Raw genomic sequence first — 22,156 nt, 5'->3', positions numbered from 1 at the left:
CTTAGCAAAGCCGTCGCAGCTGGCTTTGGGGTAATGCTGGCCTCCTTAGTTATGCTGAGCGATGCAGCCCTCCTGAGGTCATTCGGAACGCCCGAGAGAGTGGCCACTCCCGCCCCAGAGGGGGAAGGGTGGCCGGTTTCCAAGTCCGGCTTGGTCAGGTGACCGCGGCGCGGCATACTCAGCGGCAGAAACGGAAGAACAACGCTCCCGAGGCCGCGGGAGCCTGCAGAGAGGACAGCCGGCCTGCGCCGGGACATGTGGCCCCAGGAGCTCCCCAGGCTCGCGTTCCCGCTGCTGCTGTTGCTGCTGCTGCCGCCGCCGCCGTGCCCTGCCCACAGCGCCACGCGCTTCGACCCCACCTGGGAGTCCCTGGACGCCCGCCAGCTGCCCGCGTGGTTTGACCAGGCGAAGTTCGGCATCTTCATCCACTGGGGAGTATTTTCCGTGCCCAGCTTCGGTAGCGAGTGGTTCTGGTGAGTGCGCTCCCTTATGTCTCGTCTGCCGCGCTTTTGTCCCCACCCGCAGCCTCCAGCCACCACCCAGCGGGCCTGGTTCGCCGCCTGGAGCTGCCTGCACCCTCGTCGGTTTCACCTCCCACTGCGTTACCCGCGTTTCGCACTTCCGGGTGTCGAATATGTGGTTTCCTGCCTAAGTGCTTCTGCTGGATGAACAGGGAATTTTTTTCCGTGTGACTGTTAAGAGTTTTTAGATACTCCTGACTCTTCAGCTTCTTCATAGTTGCGCATATTAAGCTGTAGTTATGACACTACAACATCGAGCTACTACAGACATTCATCAGTTTGTGCAGGGGCATCACACGAGCGGTGACCCAGGCACAATGGCCCATGGTTTTTCTGCTGCTACCTGCCAATTTACAGTCGTTCTGCCGTGAAGTTATGGTTAAAACATAGTCATGAGTATGTGAAACGACTGTTCATTGAACACCATTGGCTACTTAATGTTAACATGTTACCCATGTGTGGCTCTAGGAACTTTTTAAAGAGGTTGTAGAATGGTACTCTTAACACAACCCAGTTATCATACTGCCATATGAAAGGTGCTACACAAAAATCTGTGCTTTAGATTTTACTTTGAGATCTATGTGAAAATGTGCATGTAATTTCTTAAACTGTTGCACGTCTTTTCTGACTAAATGCTACAAGTGTTAAGTCCTTCAAAATAGAAATATTTTGTGTGCATATATAGAAACATACACATACTATATTCTTTTTTTATTTTTTATTTTTTGAGACATAGTCTCACTCTGTCGCCCAGGCTGGAGTGCAGTGTCACCATCTCGGCTTACTGCAACCTTCGCCGCCCGGGGTTCAAACGATTCTCACGCCTTAGCCTCCCAAGTAGCTGGGACTACAGGCGCACGCCACCATGCTTGGCCAATTTTTTTTATTTTTTAGTAGAAACGGGGTTTTGCCATGTTGGCCAGGCTGGTCTTGAACTCCTGACCTCAGGTGATCCGCAGTGGCTCATACCTGTAATTCCAGGACTTTGGGACACACAATATATTCTTAAGTAAAATAAGGGAATCATTAAACAGTATTTATTTGAATCAACTATATACTACATAAATAGTATACATCCAAATTAACATACTATAGTAGACACAATACAGAGTATGAACTATATATTATATTAATATTACGTAGTATACACGGTACCGTGCTCTACTCTAGGGGTAGAAAAATTACATCTCCATTCTGTTAGGGTCTCTGCTGGGTCCAAGAATTAAATTGACATTGTATGACTAAATTATGTGGGGAGGCTTAAAAAATAAATTTTAGCAAGGTCTGTACAGTACTCTACCTCTTATCTTTGAAGCTTAGGATGTTGCCTTTCCTTCTAGTACAGAGTGCCTTTCATACTGGAATTTCATCTTCTCTCCTAAGAAACAGCACAAAGGTCAAAGTGCTCTTCATGCATGCACCTGCTATTTTTCGAGTTTCTTTACCTTTAATAATATGCCAGAATAGCATATTTTAACCCTTTCGTTACAAAGAAATTGACTACCTGCAACCAGTAACCTTTCTTATTGGTAGGTCAGTTGATGATGTAAAAAATAAAACTGGGTAAGCTATGGAGAATTTTTCATATACTTTAAACGATTCAACTTCTAAAACAGAGACTCTTTCTTCTTATGCCAAAACATAGCTACTTCAAAAAGATGTTACAAATCTTTATTTGCATGTTTTGGGCGGTAAGGAATCTTGAGTTTATTTTGGAAATATTTTAGATTAGTGTGGTACATAATTAACAACTTTCTTCCCCCTAAATTGTATCTTATATTATCATTTTGTTCAACCATGAAGATTAGGTAAAGATATATTGGTGCCAAAGAGGATTTAACATTTGTTAACTGAGACTAGTACTATGCCAAGATAAAACAGCTAGTTTTGAGTCATTTTATTCTTTGCTATGAATCACTTCATTTTCTACAAATAAACCCATGGTTGTTTTGACCTAGAATAATAAAGATACTTCTCATACTAAACAAAATAGAGAACACATTCCTGATGATCTGAAAATGCATTAACCCTGTGGAAGATTCTTTAATTATCTGTGATTTCCCTTTGTATCCTCTGCTCCTCATTCTCAATTTGACTTTTGGGGAATCAACAGTATAGATGAGTATATGTGACTGTTCTAAATGTCTATTAAAAACCAAATATAAATGATAGACCTTTACCATAAATGCCTCTTTTCATCTCTCAGCATGAAATTCAAGTCTAGACTGTCGGGGACAGTGCAGGTTCAAGTTAGATGATGCTAGGAGAAATTCCTTATTCTTGTTCAACTTTCTGAATGTCCCAGTTTCTCTTGCAGTTCAATTTAAAATGTAATGCCCGTAGTCCCAGCTACTCAGGAGGGTGAGGTGGGAGGATCGTTTGAGCCCAGGAGTTCAAGGCTGTGGTGTGGTATGATCATGACACTGCACTCCAACCTGGGTAACAGAGCAAGACCCTGTCTCAACCAATCAATTAATCAATAATAAATAAATAAATAATAAAAATGCTTCAAGGATTTTAAACCCAACTAAAAGGTATAATAATAGGGGCTTGTTATCTCACATAACAGGAAATTTAGAGGTAATCGGTTCATTGATGAAATCAAAGACATAGGCTCTTTCTGTCATCCTCAGCCTGGGGACTTGTCCCTTCATGGTCACAGGATGGCAGCCAGGCACCATAACTTCACACAACCCTGCCCAAAGGCAGGAAGGCCAGTGTCTCTTTTCATTAGGAGGGAAACCATTTCCACAGTCCCCAAAGTTGGCTTTCCCTCAAGTTCCCTTGGCCAGCATGGATCTCACATCCCTGTCATAGCTGTAGTGGAAGCTGGGAAATTAGGTAAATACGACTTTTGCGCAGGCAAACAGCGTGCCTGCCACATAGTACGCCCTTCAATTATTTCTTCTTAGCAGAGTCTCCTGATCGTCTTGGGAAATACAGTGCTGATTATGGATTTGCTTATCCTGTAGAAATACTCGTATGAAAGGAATGGTGATAGAAAAAGCAGGAGTTGGGTCAGAAATGGGGGTTGCATCTATTTCATGAGGATAGTTATTGCTGTGTTTATCTAAAATATGTAGATGTGCTTTTCCTCATGAAGTCTTGCTTACACAGTTTAGGGTCAATATACCATTGCTTAGAATGAATGCATATAGCAAGTAATTGTTGAAGGTTGAGTCCATTTATTAAAATGACAGCATCTTTTTAATTTTACTTTTGCCTCCCTTTCTGTCCTGTGCCTCCAAAGTGTTCTCCACTACTGAATATAATAGATGCATGTTATGTTTTAGGATGTAGTCTTCCTTTTAGAAGTCCTAGTCACTTATGTTACAAAGGACAATGTGTAAAGACACATACTACATGTTGTGATTTAAAAGTGAAGAATTAAAAGAGAATGGGGCTGGACGTGGTGACTCATGCCTGTAATCCTAACACTTCGGGAGGCTGAAGCAGGAAGATGGCTTGAGCCCAGGAGTTTAAGACCAGCCTGGGCAACATATGGAAACCACATCTCTACAAAGAAAAAAAATAGCCAGGTGTGGTGGCACGTGCCTGTGGTCCCAGCTACTCAGGAGGCTAAGGTGAGAGGATTGCTTGAGCCCAGGAGGTCGAGGTTGCAGTGAGCCGTGATTCCACTACTGCATTCCAACCTGAGTGACAGAGTGAGACCCTGTCTTAAAAAAAAGAGAGAGAGAATGGGTAGCTGAGTTGCCTAGAATGCTGTAGTTTATGAGCTGAGTGGATATCACAGGGAGATAGGTGGAAAATGAGAGGGGGTTTAGTTTGCATAAACTGTCTTTAAAGCCAAGTCAAACTAATGGGGAAGTGAGAAAGACAATCTGGGTCCTATCTGTGTGAGGGGTAAATGGTAAGGGGAGCTGGAGCAGTTCTTTTAAATGTGTGTGTATGTGCTGTTTATGCACTCTTTCCTTTCCTCCCCTTAGGTGGTATTGGCAAAAGGAAAAGATACCGAAGTATGTGGAATTTATGAAAGATAATTACCCTCCTAGTTTCAAATATGAAGATTTTGGACCACTACTTACAGCAAAATTTTTTAATGCCAACCAGTGGGCAGATATTTTTCAGGCCTCTGGTGCCAAATACATTGTCTTAACTTCCAAACATCATGAAGGTAAGTCAATCCAGCCTATGGAAATTGCTGACAATGGTTAAGAAATGAAAAGTTGTTTTTTTGGAAGAAAAAACTAAAGCAAGGTCTAATTTTCTCTTAGGAGCAACCATAAGTGGTGACTGGCACTTGCTTATAACTTAGGGACTGCACGTTCAACCCAAATTGGGAGATGTTAGGAATACAGAAAGGATCATACCCTCCACATAACAGAGGAAAGATGGTCACATTTTGTCACATGTATTTTGAACAATATTTCCAAGGTTTACTTAAAGCTGTTTGTTGAAGGGAGTGTGGGTTGCAAGTCAAAGTTCATCATTGGAATTGCACTCTTTCCTTCCCTTTCTCTGTAATGCATCATGGGGGTTATACTGCTATAGTCTTGCATCATTACAATACACCCGGCTGCACTTTTAGCCAACTCTTGATGGCCAAATGGTGCAAATAGTGGATGAACTGATAGTGATGAAAGTGACCCAGATCACCTGGAGGGAAAAGGATTGTGGTTTCTAGGATTGTGTAATGGTTTCCAGAAAAATCAGAGGTGGTAGAAGAATATCTAAACCCCCACACAGTAGTCCTATTTTAATAGAATGGATTCCACCCATTACCACTCCAGTATTTGTAAGGCCAGGGAAGCATTAACAAATTGTTTTTGTTCCAACTGCTTGTTCATTCATTAGTTTCTTTTGCATGATCATTTTTGCCTTGGTATAAAAAAATTTGCACTGGATGTGGTCGCTCTTGCCTGTAATCCCAAAACTTTGGGAGGCTGAGGAAGGAGGATCATTTGAGCCCAGGGGTTCAAGACCAGCTTGGGCAACATAGTGAGACCCTGTCTCTACAAAAACAAACAAACAAAAAAAAACTAAAAAATTAGCGTGGTGGTGTGTCTCTGTAGTCCCAGCTACTTGGGAGGCTTAGGTTGGAGGACTGCTTGAGGCTGCAGTGAGCGGAGATAGGGCCACTACAGTCTAGGTGGCAGAAGGAGATCCTGTCTCAAAAAAAAAAAAAAAAAAAGAAACTTTGCCTTATTGTTTTCTCCAGGGATGGGATGGGAATAGGAGAGGAGAACCAACACAAAAAATCTGGAATGATCGTAGGATGTTTTTCGCTTTGGCCACATTCTGGTAGCTTCATGATTTTCTCCTGTAGATATTTATCCTGCTGAGATGAATGTCTATCAAGTGTATTTGCTTGAGAACATGCTGATTTCCTGATGTCTAGGAACTTTCCCAAGCTGTATGGCACAAAACATTACATAGTGAGTTTATTTAATAAAAATTATTCATCAAACTGTGAGGAGAGATAATGTAGCCCACATGTATACATTTTCTGGGACCCATGTTGTCAGATGTTTTCATTGCTTATGGAAAATGCATACTAAGCTCAGGAAGGAACGTCGCAGTGTGAGTTTATGGTGGTGATATTCAGATGAAGACTCGTGTGGTTTTAGTACTGTCTGACATTAGGGCCTGTCAAGTTGAATAACTTTGAATGTGACTTTAGATATCAACACTGCTCTGAAGCTTACCACAGAAATTATAGGAACAAGAGTGAGCTGTTTTAAAAAGCTTGTTAAAATGAATCTAAGGCTAGGTGCAGTGGCTCACATCTATAATCCCAACACTTTGGGAGGCCAAGGAAGGAGGATTGCTTGAGGCCAGGAGTTTGAGACCAGCCTAGGCAGCAAAGTGAGACCCTGTCTCTGAAAAAATAGACAAAATTAGCTGGGCATGGTGGAGTACACACCTGTAGTCCTAGCTACTTGGTAGGCTGAGGTGGGAGGATCACTTGAGCCCAGGAGGTTGAGGATGCAGTGAGCCAAGTTCGCACCACTGAACTCCAGCCTGGGTGACAGAGCCAGAACCTGTCAAAAAAAAAAAAAAAAAAAATCAAAAGTATGAGTCATTCTTAGACTTGTTCTAATTTACCACGAGTAAAATGTTTCACCAAATGTACCTTATAAATGTCTATTCTCAAAGATTCTTTTAGATTTTAGTGGAATAGTAACAATGTACTTAAGTCTCTAGGCACTGATGAAATTTTTGAGGCTTTCATATTTATTATGTTTTAAGTATCTCAGTTTATATATCTCTTCTAAAATTTTTATTTAGAACAATCAGTAATCTAAATGCAAATTCCTTTAAAAACGAACCACTTCTAAGTGTTTGTATAAAGGTATACATTGTTTTTCTTATCTATGTAGTTGGTAGACTATTTGCTTTTGGGTAATTTTATTAAAGAGGAACATCCAAGCTTATGATTTTATAGTAGGATGAGATTACATGTGGTGAGTATATTTTAAAGTACAGAACTATTGGGAAATAGTAGGGTTTTTTTTTGCCCCTATGGTTAAATAAATAATCAGGCTAAAAGAGATTTGCTATACATGGATCACCACTGTTCTAAGAATCACAGTATAATAAAATAATCCTAAAACTAAGCAGTAGACTTAAAGCTTTGGTTTAGACGACACTAAGAATCTTGCAGGAGTGCATCTCAGGATCTTCATAATAAATAGTGGTAGTCATCATTTAGCATGGTACATGTATATGTTCCCATCTTACTTGTGAGCTGCTATTGTTGATTGTTTATACCTTGTGCTAGCAGTTGGCTGAAGACATAGCAGAGAGCACTGCAGACATGATGCAATCCCTCAAGGACCTTAAAATCTAAGAGGGAAAATACTGGAGATAGATCAGACCATACAGTGATATACCCCAAAAGTTGCTTTTAAAAACCTCAGTCTCACCTTGTTTAAATTCTCACTTCTCATATAAAGGAACGATATATGCCATGAAAAAATGGCCATAAAACAGTCATTTGTAGGAGCAGGTATTTATATATCGCATGTACTATGTGATTTGTTTGGGCATTTGTGTGGGTTGAAATTTACTAAAATAAAGTTGACATGCTTACAAGGGTTTTCACTATAATTTTCTAGGCTTTACCTTGTGGGGTTCAGAATATTCGTGGAACTGGAATGCCATAGATGAGGGGCCCAAGAGGGACATTGTCAAGGAACTTGAGGTAGCTGTTAGGAACAGAACTGACCTGCGTTTTGGACTGTACTATTCCCTTTTTGAATGGTTTCATCCGCTCTTCCTTGAGGATGAATCCAGTTCATTCCATAAGCGGCAATTTCCAGTTTCTAAGACATTGCCAGAGCTCTATGAGTTAGTGAACAACTATCAGCCTGAGGTTCTGTGGTCGGATGGTGATGGAGGAGCGCCGGATCAATACTGGAACAGCACAGGCTTCTTGGCCTGGTTATATAATGAAAGGTGTGTATGCTATGAGATTGCTGCACTTACCCTCCACGTTCCTAATATATTTCTGACATTTTAATTCCTTCACCTCTTGAAATATTTCATTTTAAGTCATTGGTGGTATGGGGGGAGAAAATCATTGTAAATAATACTTATTAGATATATCACTATTTACTCAACATAATCAAGGGCAAATAAATCAGGAGTAAAATCCAACTCAGTGGTCTGATTTTGAGATCAGACTAAAAATCACAGGATCAAGAACTTTGAAGGTGTTAATTTTGTGGGTCCCCCCTTTTTCTATCCTACCCTGGTCCTTTATGGCCTCTATTCTGGGACAACTCTGTTTCTTCATCACTATTTCTGATTATGTGCTTCTGAATCCCGCTGACTGCTTCTTTTTATCTTCTTACCTTTTGGTCATCTTTGCTGCCCAGCCAATGTCACCCTTGTTTGTCTCCTCTTTTCCTTCATCGCAGCATTTTCACTTTCTCCAGTTTTTTCCTATTGCTTCCTGGTATGTTCAAGGCTGCCCTATTAGAACAGGGAGTTCTGATTAAACTCCTCCATTAGGCTTAAACTATATAGACCAAATTTGCATGTATACTAGAAAGCACTGGGTACTGTGCTATGAAGTCAGGCAACCTTCTGCTTGCACTTCCTGGGCCCACAAAGGGCACAAATACAAATATTCTGAAGAACTCTTGATACTTAAAACCACAGTGTGTCCAGGTGCTCCTTCCAAGGGAAAAAACTGGGAGCCATCACTTTAATTTGTGACTCAAAACTGTCCCCTCTATGTGGCATGGATTTCTCTCTAAAATATGACACCTGCTATGATAAGTAATGTTGTGGGGATATTTCACATGACATCAACAGTCGAATTTTCTGAGATTTTTCAACATTAGGCACAATGGTAAGAGAAAGAGAAAGGCTAGACTACATGTATGAGATCATTGAATCATTGAAAGAAAAGTGTCTTGGGTATAAATTCAGTTTTGGCTACCATTTACAATATGGAAGGGAGCTTAAAATATTCGTATAATACTCTTATGAGTGCTATATGTGCTGGGTACCGGGCTAAATGTTTTACATAACTTATTTTTGTTCTAATCATAGATGAGGAAATTCATTATTCAGAGGAGTCAGGTAACTTGCTCTAGGTCTGGGAGCTAGAAAGTGACAAAGCCAGAACTCCAATCAACTCAGGTCTGTTTGACTTCAAAACCATGGGCTTTCCACCGTACTATGCCATGGTCCCTTTTCAGAATTATATTTCAATTACATGTCTTTTCAGTGACATTTCTTTTTGCATAAAAAGCTTATACCTTTTGTTTTAAAAAATTGTATGTCTCATTTCAGCCCAGTTCGGGACACGGTAGTCACCAATGATCGTTGGGGAGCTGGTAGCATCTGTAAGCATGGTGGCTTCTATACCTGCAGTGATCGTTATAACCCAGGACATCTTTTGCCACATAAATGGGAAAACTGCATGACAATAGACAAACTGTCCTGGGGCTATAGGAGGGAAGCTGTAATCTCTGACTATCTTACAATTGAAGAATTGGTGAAGGTACAGTAAAATGCCTGGTGGCTATTAACATAATATTCTTAATAGTGTGGTCATGTAGGAATTATTTCTTATATGGCTCAACGGCCTATAAATATAGGACATTGTTCAATCCTGTGTTTGTTCTTCTAGGCAGTGACTATATATACATGTATAAATATATAAATGCAACATATTAGCACATTAAAGATGGAATTATTTTATTTATCTAAAAACATTATTCTTAATTTTTTAGCAACTTGTAGAAACAGTTTCATGTGGAGGAAATCTTTTGATGAATATTGGGCCCACACTAGATGGCACCATTTCTGTAGTTTTTGAGGAGCGACTGAGGCAAATGGGGTCCTGGCTAAAAGTCAATGGAGAAGCTATTTATGAAACCCATACCTGGCGATTCCAGAATGACACTGTCACCCCAGATGTGTGGTAAGTCATTCCTGTTACCAAGTACTCTTTTATAAAGGAAGAGATTTAAAATTTATCAGACATATAAAGAAGAGTAGGATAAAAAGAGAAATTGGATGAATTCCTACATATACAAAGCACTTTCCAAACTTTGCTTACTCTAATGTAAAGAGAAGGGGGAGAATTTGCATGTTTTGAAACATTTATTGTTTATCAGATTGAGCTTACATCATTTCTAGGTATCTCCCAGTGGTGGACAAATTTTGGCTGAAAGTACTCAGCTCTTAGAAAAATTGTAAGCCATTCAGACCAATGAAAAATGCTGAATGGTTAGTCTAAAATGGAGATTACTGTTTAACCAGTTCTGTAAATTCTGACTTTTGCAGATGTTGCATCCTATGAAATTAGCAAACAAGAGGTACCCAATGGCAGAGAAAATGTTAGATTAAAAATGAGTCAAAATAGGGAGGGTTCAGGGAAGATGCTTCTCTCTGAGCTTGAGGAGGTTCTGTGTGTCAATGAGTACCTGAATCCGACTCCACAAATATGACAGTTTCTGATATGGTTTCTTAACATATATAAGATAAGATGAGTATTGGCAAAGTTCTAAAAATTCGCTTTCAGTTGCCACCTGAGTACTGCCTGATCAAATAGGAACCGAAAGATTAGACTAATTGTTCTTCAGTCTACTTGACTTATGACTTAAAACATTATCAACCCATTGAATAAAATGAAGTAAGGCCATCTGGACAGAGCAAATAATTGTGGAATTTTAAAATGTTGATCTGGGAGAAGCCATAATGAGAACTCAATACCAATCTCTCATGTGACAGAGGATAGTACAAATCTGGTTTTGGAATTTGCTTCTGTACTTACATTTGAATATGAGGGTATCTGATCTGGGACTTCACAATCATTAACCATTATTCTATTGTGTTTATTTCAATAAATAAACATAAAAGCTAAATATTTAATGTGGCTTATAAAGCTGTGAGTCTGGCTCCTACCAATTTCCCTGCCGCTGAGTGCTCCTGCTCTCCCTCCTCACCATAGGAGCCTTCTTCCCCCCAGGTTCATCGTGCCCACCTTCTTGCAGTCACCTACAGACTCCCAGGTCAACCCTTAAAATCCTTTGAGAGAGTAGCCCTGGCTTGCTGTCCCTGTCCCCAGAACTACTCTTCACATAATTCTTAGAGATGTAAATTTCTATTCACAGTTCTAATTACCTGCACCTCCTGTCTTCTAGGGATCTTGTCTGCTTGACCTTTGTTACCTGTTCCTTTGCATTATCAATATACAAGATCATATTGGTAATGCAAAGTTGAACTTCTTACTCAACACTTCCACTTGGATGCATAGCATCTTAGACCTGTATGTCCACAACTGGCGTCCTGAGTTTTAAATTTTTGCTGTAACTAGCTCCACCCACGGTCTTCCCCATCTCAGTTAATGGCAGCTTTATCCTTTAGGTGGTTGTCAGACCAAAAACCTTGGTGTCCTTAACTTCCCTTTCTTTTATAATCATACTTTAGACTTTGCATTACCAATAACTGAACCCCCTCCATGGCTCCAGTTTGAAGGATTCTGCCGTCTACCTACCACTTCTTCTTATATTTTGGCTCACTCTGCATGGCACTTTGGCTTCCAAAGGGATCTATAATCCAGTGATCATACTATCTTTTAATCCTATCATCTTTTCTCTGTCTGTCTTTTTCCTTATCTGGGACAGATTCTGTGGCCCATCACTGTAACTAATCTATTGCATACACCAACCCCTGAACTGTCGCTCCCTCTGCCAGACTCACTTGACAGAATGTCAATTTTACATTCAGATCTACTTATTCCATGCCTGCTCCTGGACAGCTAACTGTTAACTATGGAAACACACACACACACACACACATGCACCCAGACACATACAATGTAAAATTATCTCACTTTTGGCTTTAAGGTCAACCCTTGTGTCCTGATCCCATTGCAAATCATCCACCCAAGGATTGTTATAGCAATTCTCCCCTTTCACTCAATTTCACTTGCATTTCTAGCGATCTTCCCATTTCTCTCCTTTTCTTTGTAGTAAAACGTCTTGAAAGGATTGTTTTCACTTGCTATCTCCAATTCCTTGCTACAGTTTTTCTCTTGAACCCACTCTGGTTGAGCTTTCACCCCCACACTCCAGAATTGCTCTTCTTAAGGCCCACAATAACATCTGCCTTGCCAGTTCCAGTGATGAGTCCCCAGTGCTCATTTTCTTAACTTACTGGCAGTGTCTGCCTCAGTTGATCACTGTCTCTCCTGGTGTTCATCGTACCTGTTGGCTCTTCCTTCTTAGTTAGTTCCTTTGCCGATTTCATCTCATTTTTCCAACCTCTAAATCTTGAAGTGCCCTGAGGTTTAGTCTTTGGACTTCTATTCTTCCCTATTTATCTTTTTTTTTTTTTTTTTTTTTTTTTGAGGGCACTGGTGCGATCTCGGCTCACTGCAACCTCCGCCTCCCGGGTTCAAGCGATTCTTCTGCCTCAGCGTCTCAAGTAGCTGGGATTACAGGTGCCCGTCACCATGCCTGGCTAATTTTTTTGTATTTTTAGTAGAGACGGGGTTTCACCATGTTTGGCCAGGCTGGTCTCGAACTCCTGACCTCAGGTGATCCACTTGCCTCAGCCTCCCAAATTGCTGGGATTACAGGCATGAGCCACTGTGTTTATCTTAATGTCCCAGGTGATCTTATCCATTTTCATGGCTTTAAATGCCATATTGGTGATCTCCACATTTCTATTTCCAGTGCAGACCTCTTTCTGAATTCCAGCCTCATTAACTTTCCACTCCTCATTTCCACTTAGATGCATAGCATCTTAGACCTGTACATCCAGAACTGAAGTCCTGAGTTTTAAAATTTTGCTATCAACTAGCTCCACCCACGGTCTTTCCCATCTCAGTTAATGGCAGCTTCATCTTTTAGGTGGTTGTCAGGCCCAAAACCTTGAAGCCCTTAGTTTCCCCTTCTTTTATAGTCACAGCCAACCCATTAGCAGATATCATCCTCTTTATCTTTGAAATATATTCAGAATCTGACCACTTCTCATCCTCTCTGTGGCAACCTTCATCCTTTTAGTTTCCATTGTCTCGCCCCTGCCTGGATTCTTTCAGTAGCTTCTTAACAGGTCTCTATTTCTATCTACCCTTTAACCTATTCACCACAAAGCAATCAAGGTAACTTTTAAATAATAATGCCACTTCCGTGGTCACATTTCTACAATGGCTTCCAGTCTCACAGAGAAGGCCAGGTCCCAAAGATGCTTACAAGGGCCTATAAAATCTGGCTCCTTATCGCCTCTCTGATCTTATCTGCCATCATCCTCCCCTACTTCCTCTCCTTCAGCCACTCTGCCTTCCTTGCTATTGCATCAACAGGCAGAGCACACTCTTGCATTGGGGCTCCTGCACTTGTCATTCTGTCTGGAAGCCTTTCTCCAGACGCTCCCGTAGCACTCCTATGGCGCTCCCATGATTCTCTTCCATGCCACCTCTAAGAAGTCTTCCCTGACTATTTAAAATAACACTCCCAGGCCCCTCCTTTCCTACCTAGCATGCCCTGTCCTTCTAACCTGGCTTGTTTTCTCCATAGCATTTAATCAACACCTGACATATTTGTTCATTCTAATTTCTCCCACTAGAATGTAAGCCCATGAGGACAAGGACTTTGTTCAATGTTGTATATAGCTCTAAAACAGTGTCTAGCATTTTAAGATTTCAATAAGTATTTCCTGAGTAATTAAATGAATAAATGAATGAATTCCATTTTTTTTTTTTTTTTTTGTCTACAGCACACTTCACTTACCTTCTTCTTTGTTCTCATTCATCCTTTAAGTCTCAGATTAAATGTTATATTCTTGGAGAGGCTTCTTTCTGATGTTCTAATCTAAAGAGATCCTTTTGTTATAATCTCTCAATTTCCTTTTCTTTCATAGTGCTTATCAGAACTCACACTTTCATATTATTTGTGTGATTATTTAGTGTCTGCTTTCCCCACTCTAGTCTAAGCTCTGTAAGAACAAGGACTATGTGTGTTTTGTTTTTTATTGTAACCCTAACAGTGAGCACAGTACTAGGCACAGAATTGACACATGCATATCTTGTCTTGTTGAATGAATGAATGAATATAAAAATTTGAATAACACATGAAAAGCCATGAAGCTCTTGCATCCTGCCCCCTTAGCTCATCTCCCTCCCCTTTTCAGCTCCATGAGAGCAGTCTGATGAAGAGGAATGCTAGCTCAAGAAAATCTTTGTCTTCCAAGAACTTCCTTTTGGTCTTGGGGGAGGAAGGTGCTTTTTAATACCACCATGGGGCTATTTTTCCTTCCCTTCTATTAATGGGGACATTGTGGAAGTATCTCTGTAAAATAATTCCAGATTATTCCTGATCCATAAATAATGAGAAACATGGGATGTAACTTGTTACTATGCTTTTTATTTTTTCCTTTTAATCAGGTACACATCCAAGCCTAAAGAAAAATTAGTGTATGCCATTTTTCTTAAATGGCCCACATCAGGACAGCTGTTCCTTGGCCAGCCCAAAGCTATTCTGGGGGCAACAGAGGTAAGAGGGAATTTTACCTTGTTCCTTTAAGTTGCTGATTAGAACATCTTGATGCAAACATAACTTTTAACTTTAAGGGGAGTCTTATATCTGTTTCTCTTATACCTCATAAGAGTAATTGTAAATGAGCTCCGGCCAAGTGTTGTGGCTCACACTGTAATTCCAGCACTTTGGGAATATGAGGCAGGAGGATGTCTTGAGGGCAGAAGTTTGAGACTAGCCTGGGCAACATAGCAAGACTCCTCTCTACAAATTTTTTTTTTTAAACTTAGCTGAGCATGATGGCACGCACCTGTAGTCCTAGTTACTCAGGAGGCTGAGGCAGGAGGATTGCTTGAGCCCAGTAGGTCAAGACTACAGTGAGCTATGATTACACCACTTCAGCCTGTCTCTGAAAAAATAAAATAAAATAAAATAAAATAAAATAAAATAAAATAAAATAAAATAAAATGAATTTCACCAATGACAGTGTTTGGTCAGAATCTTTGAAACTTTTTGTTTCCCAGAAAACTAAGCTGATAAAACAGCTACAGTATCTCTATGCATATCACTGTAAAATAGACATTATTGTTCACAGTCATTCTACATTGTTCAAGTTCATTGCATGCATCCAAAATGATTCTTCTCATAAAACTAGAATTCAGATGCTTTCCCTGACACCCCACCCCAGAACATATCTGAATACAAGATGTCATGACTTTACTATTTTATGTTTATAAAACATTTTGGAGAAAGTCAGAGATTAATCTAACTGTTGTAACCACCAGATCTGGCATTGAGTTCATTCTAATATATTTTATAATTTATTTTTTAAAATAAATTATCCCTTTGGAGGTGAATTGTCCATATGGGGGTTCTCCTTGCATCACCTTTCTGCATTTCATTTATAATAAATATGGTTGATGAGGCAGGAAGAAGATGAGTTCAAATCTAATGTTTAATTACAGCTTAGCAGCCCAGGTATGATACTGATCATATTTTTATTTTATCTATGTTCTTTTTGGTGCCAATTAACATCATTATTTAAAAGCTCATGGGCTTTGTTTTTGTATTGATTCACCTGAGAAGCAAAGTTTTAGGTTCAAAATAACCCTAGAATATGTAGAGAACTTATTTGAATTTGCTTAGTATAGTAAGACTAAGAATATGAAACAATTACGGTAATAATTGATCAAATTTATGTCTTATTGATTAGTGGAGGTTATTAGAAAATCTGGGGGAGGAACGCTGAGTAGATACTTGGGCAGACTCTGGTTTCAGAGACATTTTCTGCTCCTGATCCTCTCTTCAGCATTTTCTCCACTCTGACACTCCATTCAGCCTTGAAAACTCTCCTTCCCCAACGCCTGCACACTTTTATTTCCCTCTTGAGAGTAAAATAGAATCAAGAATATAGAGGCAAGATGCATATACTCAATTGGATGAATAGTGATTGTGAATCACTAAATAAAGGTAAAAATGAATCTGTCTACATTTTTTTTGAACTACTAATCACTTCTTCTCAATAGAAAGTGGGTGAGATAAAGAGATGAATTTGGAGACATTTGCATGTATGTTTTTAATTTCAGGTGAAACTACTGGGCCATGGACAGCCACTTAACTGGATTTCTTTGGAGCAAAATGGCATTATGGTAGAACTGCCACAGCTAACCATTCATCAGATGCCATGTAAATGGGGCTGGGCTCTAGCCCTAACTAATGTGATCTAAAGTGCAGCAGAGTGGCTGATGCTGCAAGTTATGTCTAAGACTAGGAACTATCAGTTGTCTATAATTGTAGCACATGGAGAAAGCAAATGTAAAACTGGATAAGAAAATTATTTTGGCAATTCAGCCCTTTCCCTTTTTCCCACTAAATTTTTTCTTAAATTACCCATGTAACCATTTTAACTCTCCAGTGCACTTTGCCATTAAAGTCTCTTAACATTGATTTGTTTCCATGTGTGACTCAGAGGTGAGAATTTTTTCACGTTAGAGTAGCAAGGAATTGGTGGTATTATGGACTGAAATGAAAATTTTATGTTGAAGCCATATCTTCCGTGATTATATAGTTATGCATCACTTAACATGGGGATATTTTCTGGGAAATGCATTGCTAGTCAATTTTTTTTGTGCCAACATCATAGAGTATATTTACAAAATCCTAGATGGCATAGCCTACTACACACCTAATGTGTATAGTATAGACTGTTGCTCCTAGGCTACAGACATATACAGCATGTTACTGAATACTGTAGGCAATAGTAACACAGTGGTATTTGTATATCTAAACATATGGAAACATAGAGAAGGTACAGTAAAAATATGGTAAAATACATGGTGCACCTGCATAGGGCACTTACCATGAATAGAGCTTACAAGACTGGAAGTTGCTCTGGGTGAGTCAGTGAGTGAATGTGAAGGCCTAGACCATTATCGAACACTACCAGACTTTATAAATACTGTATGCTTAGGCTACACTACATTTATAGAAAATGTTTTTCTTTCTTCAATTATAAATTAATATAAGCATACTGTAACTTTCAAACTTTTTAATTTTTAAAATCTTTTTGGCTCTTTTGTAATAACACTTAGCTTAAAACATAAACTCATTGTGCAAATGTACAAAAATATTTTCTTTCTTTATATTCTTATTCTATAAGCTTTTTTCTATTTTTAAAATTTTTAACTTTTCACTTTTACAGAAACACACACATTAGCCTAGGCCTACATGGGGTCAGGATCATCAATGTCACTGTCTTCCATCTCCACATCTTGTCCTGCTTAGAAGGTTTTCAGGGGCAATAATACCCATGGAGCTGTCATCTCCTATAACAATGCCTTCTTCTGAAAGACCTCCTGAAGGACCTGCCTTATGCTGTTTCACAGTTAATTTTTTTTTTAAAGTAGAAGTACACTCTAAAATAATGACAAAACATATAGCACAGTAATACATAAACCAGTAACCTAGCTGTTTATTATCAAGTATTATATACCTTACATCATTTTATGTGCTAGATTTTTATATGACTGGCAGCACAGGTTTGTTTATACCAGCATCACCATAAACAACGTGATTAACGTGTTGTGCTACCATATGATGGCTATGATGTCACTAGGTGATAGGAAATTTTAGCTCCATTATAATCTTATGGCACCACCAATATATATGCAGTCCATTATTGACTGAAAAGTTGTTATGTGGTACATGGCTATATTTCGAAATAGGGCCTTTGAAGAGGTAACTAAGGTTAAGTGAGGTCATAAGGGTGGGGCCCTAAAGCCAATAGGACTGATGTCCTTATAAGAAGGGGAAGACACACCAGGGATACAAGTGCACAGAGGAAAGGCCGTATAAAGACAGCGAGAAGGTGCCATCTGCAAGTCAAGGAGAGAAATCTTTGAAGAAACCAAATCTGCTGATACCTTGATCTTGGATTTTCAGCCTCCAGAACTGTGAGAAAATAAATTTCTATTGTTTAACCTGAGTAGAGGTTGTGTTTTCTATTCCCATTTGCTGCGAGGTATGTTTACCAAAGGCTGTTTGAGTTTGTGACTGTAGTGGGTCAAATAGTGTTCCCCAATAATTTATGTCCACCTGGAATCTCAGAATGTATTCTCACTTGGAAATCATGTCTTTGCAGATATAATAGGTAAGTATTGAGGTAAGCTCATATTGGATATGAGTAGGTTCTAAATCCAATGACAGTATCCTTATAAATGACAGAAAAAGGCACAGAGACAGAAGGCCATGTGATGACTAGGCAGAGATTGGAGAGGGAGCATGGCCCTGCTGACACCTTGATTTTGGATTTCTAGGCACCAGAAGTGTGAGAGAATAAATTTCTCGTTTTAAGCCACTTATGGAGTGGTAATTTGTTACAGCCGCTCTAGGAAACGAATACAGTTACCAAATTGATTATGCCAGGTGAACTTTTTATGATGATTATATGAGCCAATGACGCAAGTGTGAAGAGTTGTAGTTTCTGTGAAAGCCAAGTTAAATACTTTGGAAAGACTAGATAAAAGTTTGTTGACTTTAAAAATAATAATAATAAAAAAGCTATTGGTTAACTGTGGGCAAAATGTTCTAAAAGACTGGGGAAAAATATAGTAAAAATCTTCAAGAATTCTGCATCTCTGGTTCACACCTATGTAATGTAATGCATGTAATTTGTACAAGAAAGATAATTAGATTACAAGCTCCAGCTTGTAATCCCAGCTACTTGAGAGGCTGAGGTGGGAGGATCCTTGAGGCCAGGAATTCAAGAAAGACAATTAGAGAACGTCTATCAGCAGACCTATATGGGAAGGCAGCTATGCTGTACCACTGTATCACCAACAGCCCAACTGAGTAGACCTCCACTAAAAGGTTAGAAAAAACCTGGATCCTATAGTAAATAAGTGGTAAATATAGAATATTTAAAGTTAAAATGTCCGTATATGTATTTTTTATGACACCCTGATTTAAATAACTTTTTAGATTAACCAAACAACTAAAGGTTTCTGATGAGAGGGCTCCTGCTATACTATTAGAAGGCAGATTTGTACTAAGACCAATTAACTTTATTTTTGTATTTATTCATTTTTTTGAGACAGAGTCTTGCTCTGTCACCCAGGCTGGAGTGCAGTGGCATGATCTCAGCTCACTGCAACCTCCACCTCCCAGGTTCAAGCAATTCTCCTGCCTCAGCCTCCCAAGTAGCTTTAAATGTGGTTTTTACCTTGTCATCTCTTCCACTGCTGCAATTAAACAGATGCAGATGATTCCAGGAGATAATTTTCAGCTGATCAAATTTGTATCCTTACAAGGCCACACCTGTTTAGTCTCAAATTTTCCCTGGATGAAATCCTGGGTTAATTTTGTTGGAAGAGATGTGTGCCCATTACACACTCATTCCCTAATTTCCCAAAATGCTATTTTTCATTTACCCCATTAAAAATGAGAATATCATATTTTGTCAAATTTTGAAAAGAAGCATATTCCCTCCTCTCTACCACTTTTTTTTTTTTTTTTTTTTTTTTCCAGACAGGGTCTCTCTCTGTCACCCAGGCTAGAGTGCAGTGGTGCAATCATAGCTCACTGCAGCCTTGACTTACTCAGCTTAAGTGATTCTCTCACCTCATCCCTATAAATAGCTGGGACTACGGGCACATGCTACCATGCCTGGCTAATTTTTTTGTATTTTTTTGTAGAGACAAGATTTCACCATGTTGCCCAGGCTGGACCATTACCTTTTTTTTCTGAGGTTTCAATATTTTGCTTAAGTTTTTTTTTAAGTTAATTACAGCATTTGAAGAAGAGGATCTAATTCCATACAAAATGGAAGACTCTAAAATGAACCCATTAAACTGCTAAAAAATAAATTGAGTGGTGAGAATACCACATAAGCCCAATTTAGATTCTGAGTGCTGTCACCCTGTGATTACAATTATACAGACTCTTCCAAGCTTATAGCTAGAGCTGGAAGCTATTTTATACTCTGATGCAAGGACAGAAAAAAACCACAACTCAGGAAGGAATTAAGTCCTGAATTATTGGCTTCATCACATCCACCCTCTCCACCCCAAAACAGCACAAAAGAAACAGTGACCACACCCTGTAGATCTTTTTGTTTAAAAGAGGTAATGAAGAACTGGGATGGGAACAAGTCATGAAGATCTGTCTTAAAAAGGTCCCTTTCAGGTAAGTTTGTACACACCATCAAGCAACGAGCCTCTCATCAATTAGGGTTAGGAAACTGAGGTTCAATTCTCAGGAAATCACAATTTCATTCATTTACTCAATATGAATTTACAAGATGCCTATATATTATCAGCTTCCCCTTGCAGCCATTTCTAGATAAAAAAGAAACCTGGCATCTCTACAGGGGCCACCAAGTTCCCCAAATCTACCACTGAAAGGACCTTTTTGGAACTGGGTTTCTTCTGTACCCCTGAAAGGGTAACACCTTAAAGCTGAATCATCTTTAACCTGGAGGTCCAATATGACATTTAGCAATACTTGCATCCCAGACATACAACATTAAAAGATAGACTTAATTGTGAAGGTAGCTATGCTGCAAAATAATTTAAACAATTCTGCAGCATTCATTTATGCTTGAAATTCCAGTCCTAGACCAAGTTTGTGGCCACCAGCATAGACGTTCTTGCCACCCAGGAGAGCTGACAGTGTCAGTATGAAACCTGGCTTTAGGGTTTAAGTGTATCCTAAACATATCAGCCTGGAGTTGTTCACTTCAGTGGAAAAGTGGGCTTTAGGGTCGATCTGATACTTGGCTGCTATTCTGAAGCGAGTGTTACTGTTTCCTGCTGTCCCAGCGAGATTGACAGCAGTCTCCAACTTCTTGCTCACCTGGTAATTGGAGCTGCCAAACTCTGTCCCGTCATTCACATTAGTGTGAAGCTGGAATTCATCAGTCTTGTGGCCAACCGCAAAGCTGCTCTGGGTCACTCAGGACTTTGTGGTCTCAAAATTCTCCTGGTAGCTGGTCACAGCCAATCCTCATAACCCAGCACTTAGAGCGCCTCGGACTGAAGGCCCAGCAATGTCCAAATCCACGTCGCAGCCCAGGTTAATGTGCTCCCGCTTGTATCCTGTCTTGATTTTAGCATTTTTCCCCCAGTGTTAGGGGAGAAGGATGAATGGAGGGTCAGCTTCAGTCCACATGCTAACTGATCTTCCATAGTAATCTCAGCGCCTAGTGTGTTGTCAGTGTTCCATTTCTTTGCAAATGTCAGGCCATATTCGGTCTATCTGTACTTGGTTTCCAGACTGCCTGTCACATTGGTGGTCTCCGTGTTGGCTGAGCCTGAGCTTGTAAATTCCAATCCATTCTCAGATTTTGTTTTCAAATCAGGTTTTATTAAGCCAAATCCATATCCCTTGGTGAAGACATGCTTGGCAGATTTGCCAAGATTAGCATATGTGAGTGGCACAGCCATCTTCTGCTCAGAGACAATGCCAGTGGGCTCAGAGGTGTCTATGGTGAGGGCTATGGCTCCACTACCTATTTTTAAAAACATTCTAGACACAAACTCCCTAGCAGTCAGCTCCAGGCCTAGACAGGCCTTAGAAGAGATGTCATAATTTATTTTCTACCTTCTACTGTTCAGCTACATATTACGTTGGAGGAACATAAAAATGTTACTGAAAATATATGTCAACATACTAATGATATATAATGATTTATTTACTTTTGCCCTAATTACCCTTCTAAATGAAGAATTACAGATGTATTACTAGAGATAATGAATTATTTCTTTTCCAGAAAGTAAAGCTATTTGCTTTTTACTAAATGAACAAGTTAACAACAACAGAAAAGCACCAAGTACACAACCAATTAAAATGAAACTTAAACTAGCATGCTCTCTCTTCCGAAATAATAACAAAAATGTTATGGGATAAGTAAATTAATAGCTGAAAAATATTAACTCAACAAAATAATATTTTACTAAAATAGTTTATTGCAATAAGATTTTAACTGTATTCAAAATCAATACAAAGTAAGTTTTTAAAATTATGTACATACAAATGATTAAAACTATGTAATTAGGTGAGTAAACAGCATTAACACAATTTTAGCCTCTAAATCAATATGTAACTTTCTAAGGCTTTTTAATAAAACCTTAAAAAATATAGTGAAGAAATAGCAAACGAACAATAGTTCATCATAGT

The 22,156-nt window shown here is 39.3% G+C and overlaps 1 protein-coding gene, 1 long non-coding RNA gene and 1 pseudogene across 2 annotated transcripts; 1 reads left to right on the top strand and 2 right to left on the bottom strand.

Annotated features, from left to right (window-relative positions):
* Position 1: 1 nt before the first annotated feature.
* FUCA2 (alpha-L-fucosidase 2) lies at positions 2 to 16,429 on the top strand. Its single transcript, XM_055266083.2, has 7 exons — positions 2 to 473; positions 4,469 to 4,656; positions 7,601 to 7,940; positions 9,288 to 9,498; positions 9,731 to 9,921; positions 14,392 to 14,500; positions 16,069 to 16,429. The coding sequence occupies exons 1-7, from the start codon at positions 256 to 258 to the stop codon at positions 16,207 to 16,209; spliced, it is 1,398 nt and encodes a 465-aa protein (XP_055122058.1). The 5' UTR covers positions 2 to 255; the 3' UTR covers positions 16,210 to 16,429.
* LOC134735676 (uncharacterized) lies at positions 1,273 to 7,364 on the bottom strand. The gene is made up of 4 exons (XR_010119027.1): positions 7,254 to 7,364; positions 6,406 to 6,523; positions 2,702 to 2,956; positions 1,273 to 1,899 (listed from the first exon to the last, which is right to left on the bottom strand). It is a non-coding gene; the product is annotated as an uncharacterized lncRNA (long non-coding RNA).
* An 82-nt stretch (positions 16,430 to 16,511) lies between the features above and the next one.
* On the bottom strand, positions 16,512 to 21,939 carry LOC129474630 (voltage-dependent anion-selective channel protein 1-like; annotated as a pseudogene).
* Positions 21,940 to 22,156: the final 217 nt, after the last annotated feature.

This window comes from Symphalangus syndactylus, chromosome 2, assembly GCF_028878055.3.
Source record: "Symphalangus syndactylus isolate Jambi chromosome 2, NHGRI_mSymSyn1-v2.1_pri, whole genome shotgun sequence".
NCBI classification, from domain to species: Eukaryota; Metazoa; Chordata; class Mammalia; order Primates; family Hylobatidae; genus Symphalangus; species Symphalangus syndactylus.
The sequence above is the reverse complement of the archived record's forward strand: the minus strand, read 5'-3'. Positions and strand labels throughout refer to the sequence as shown.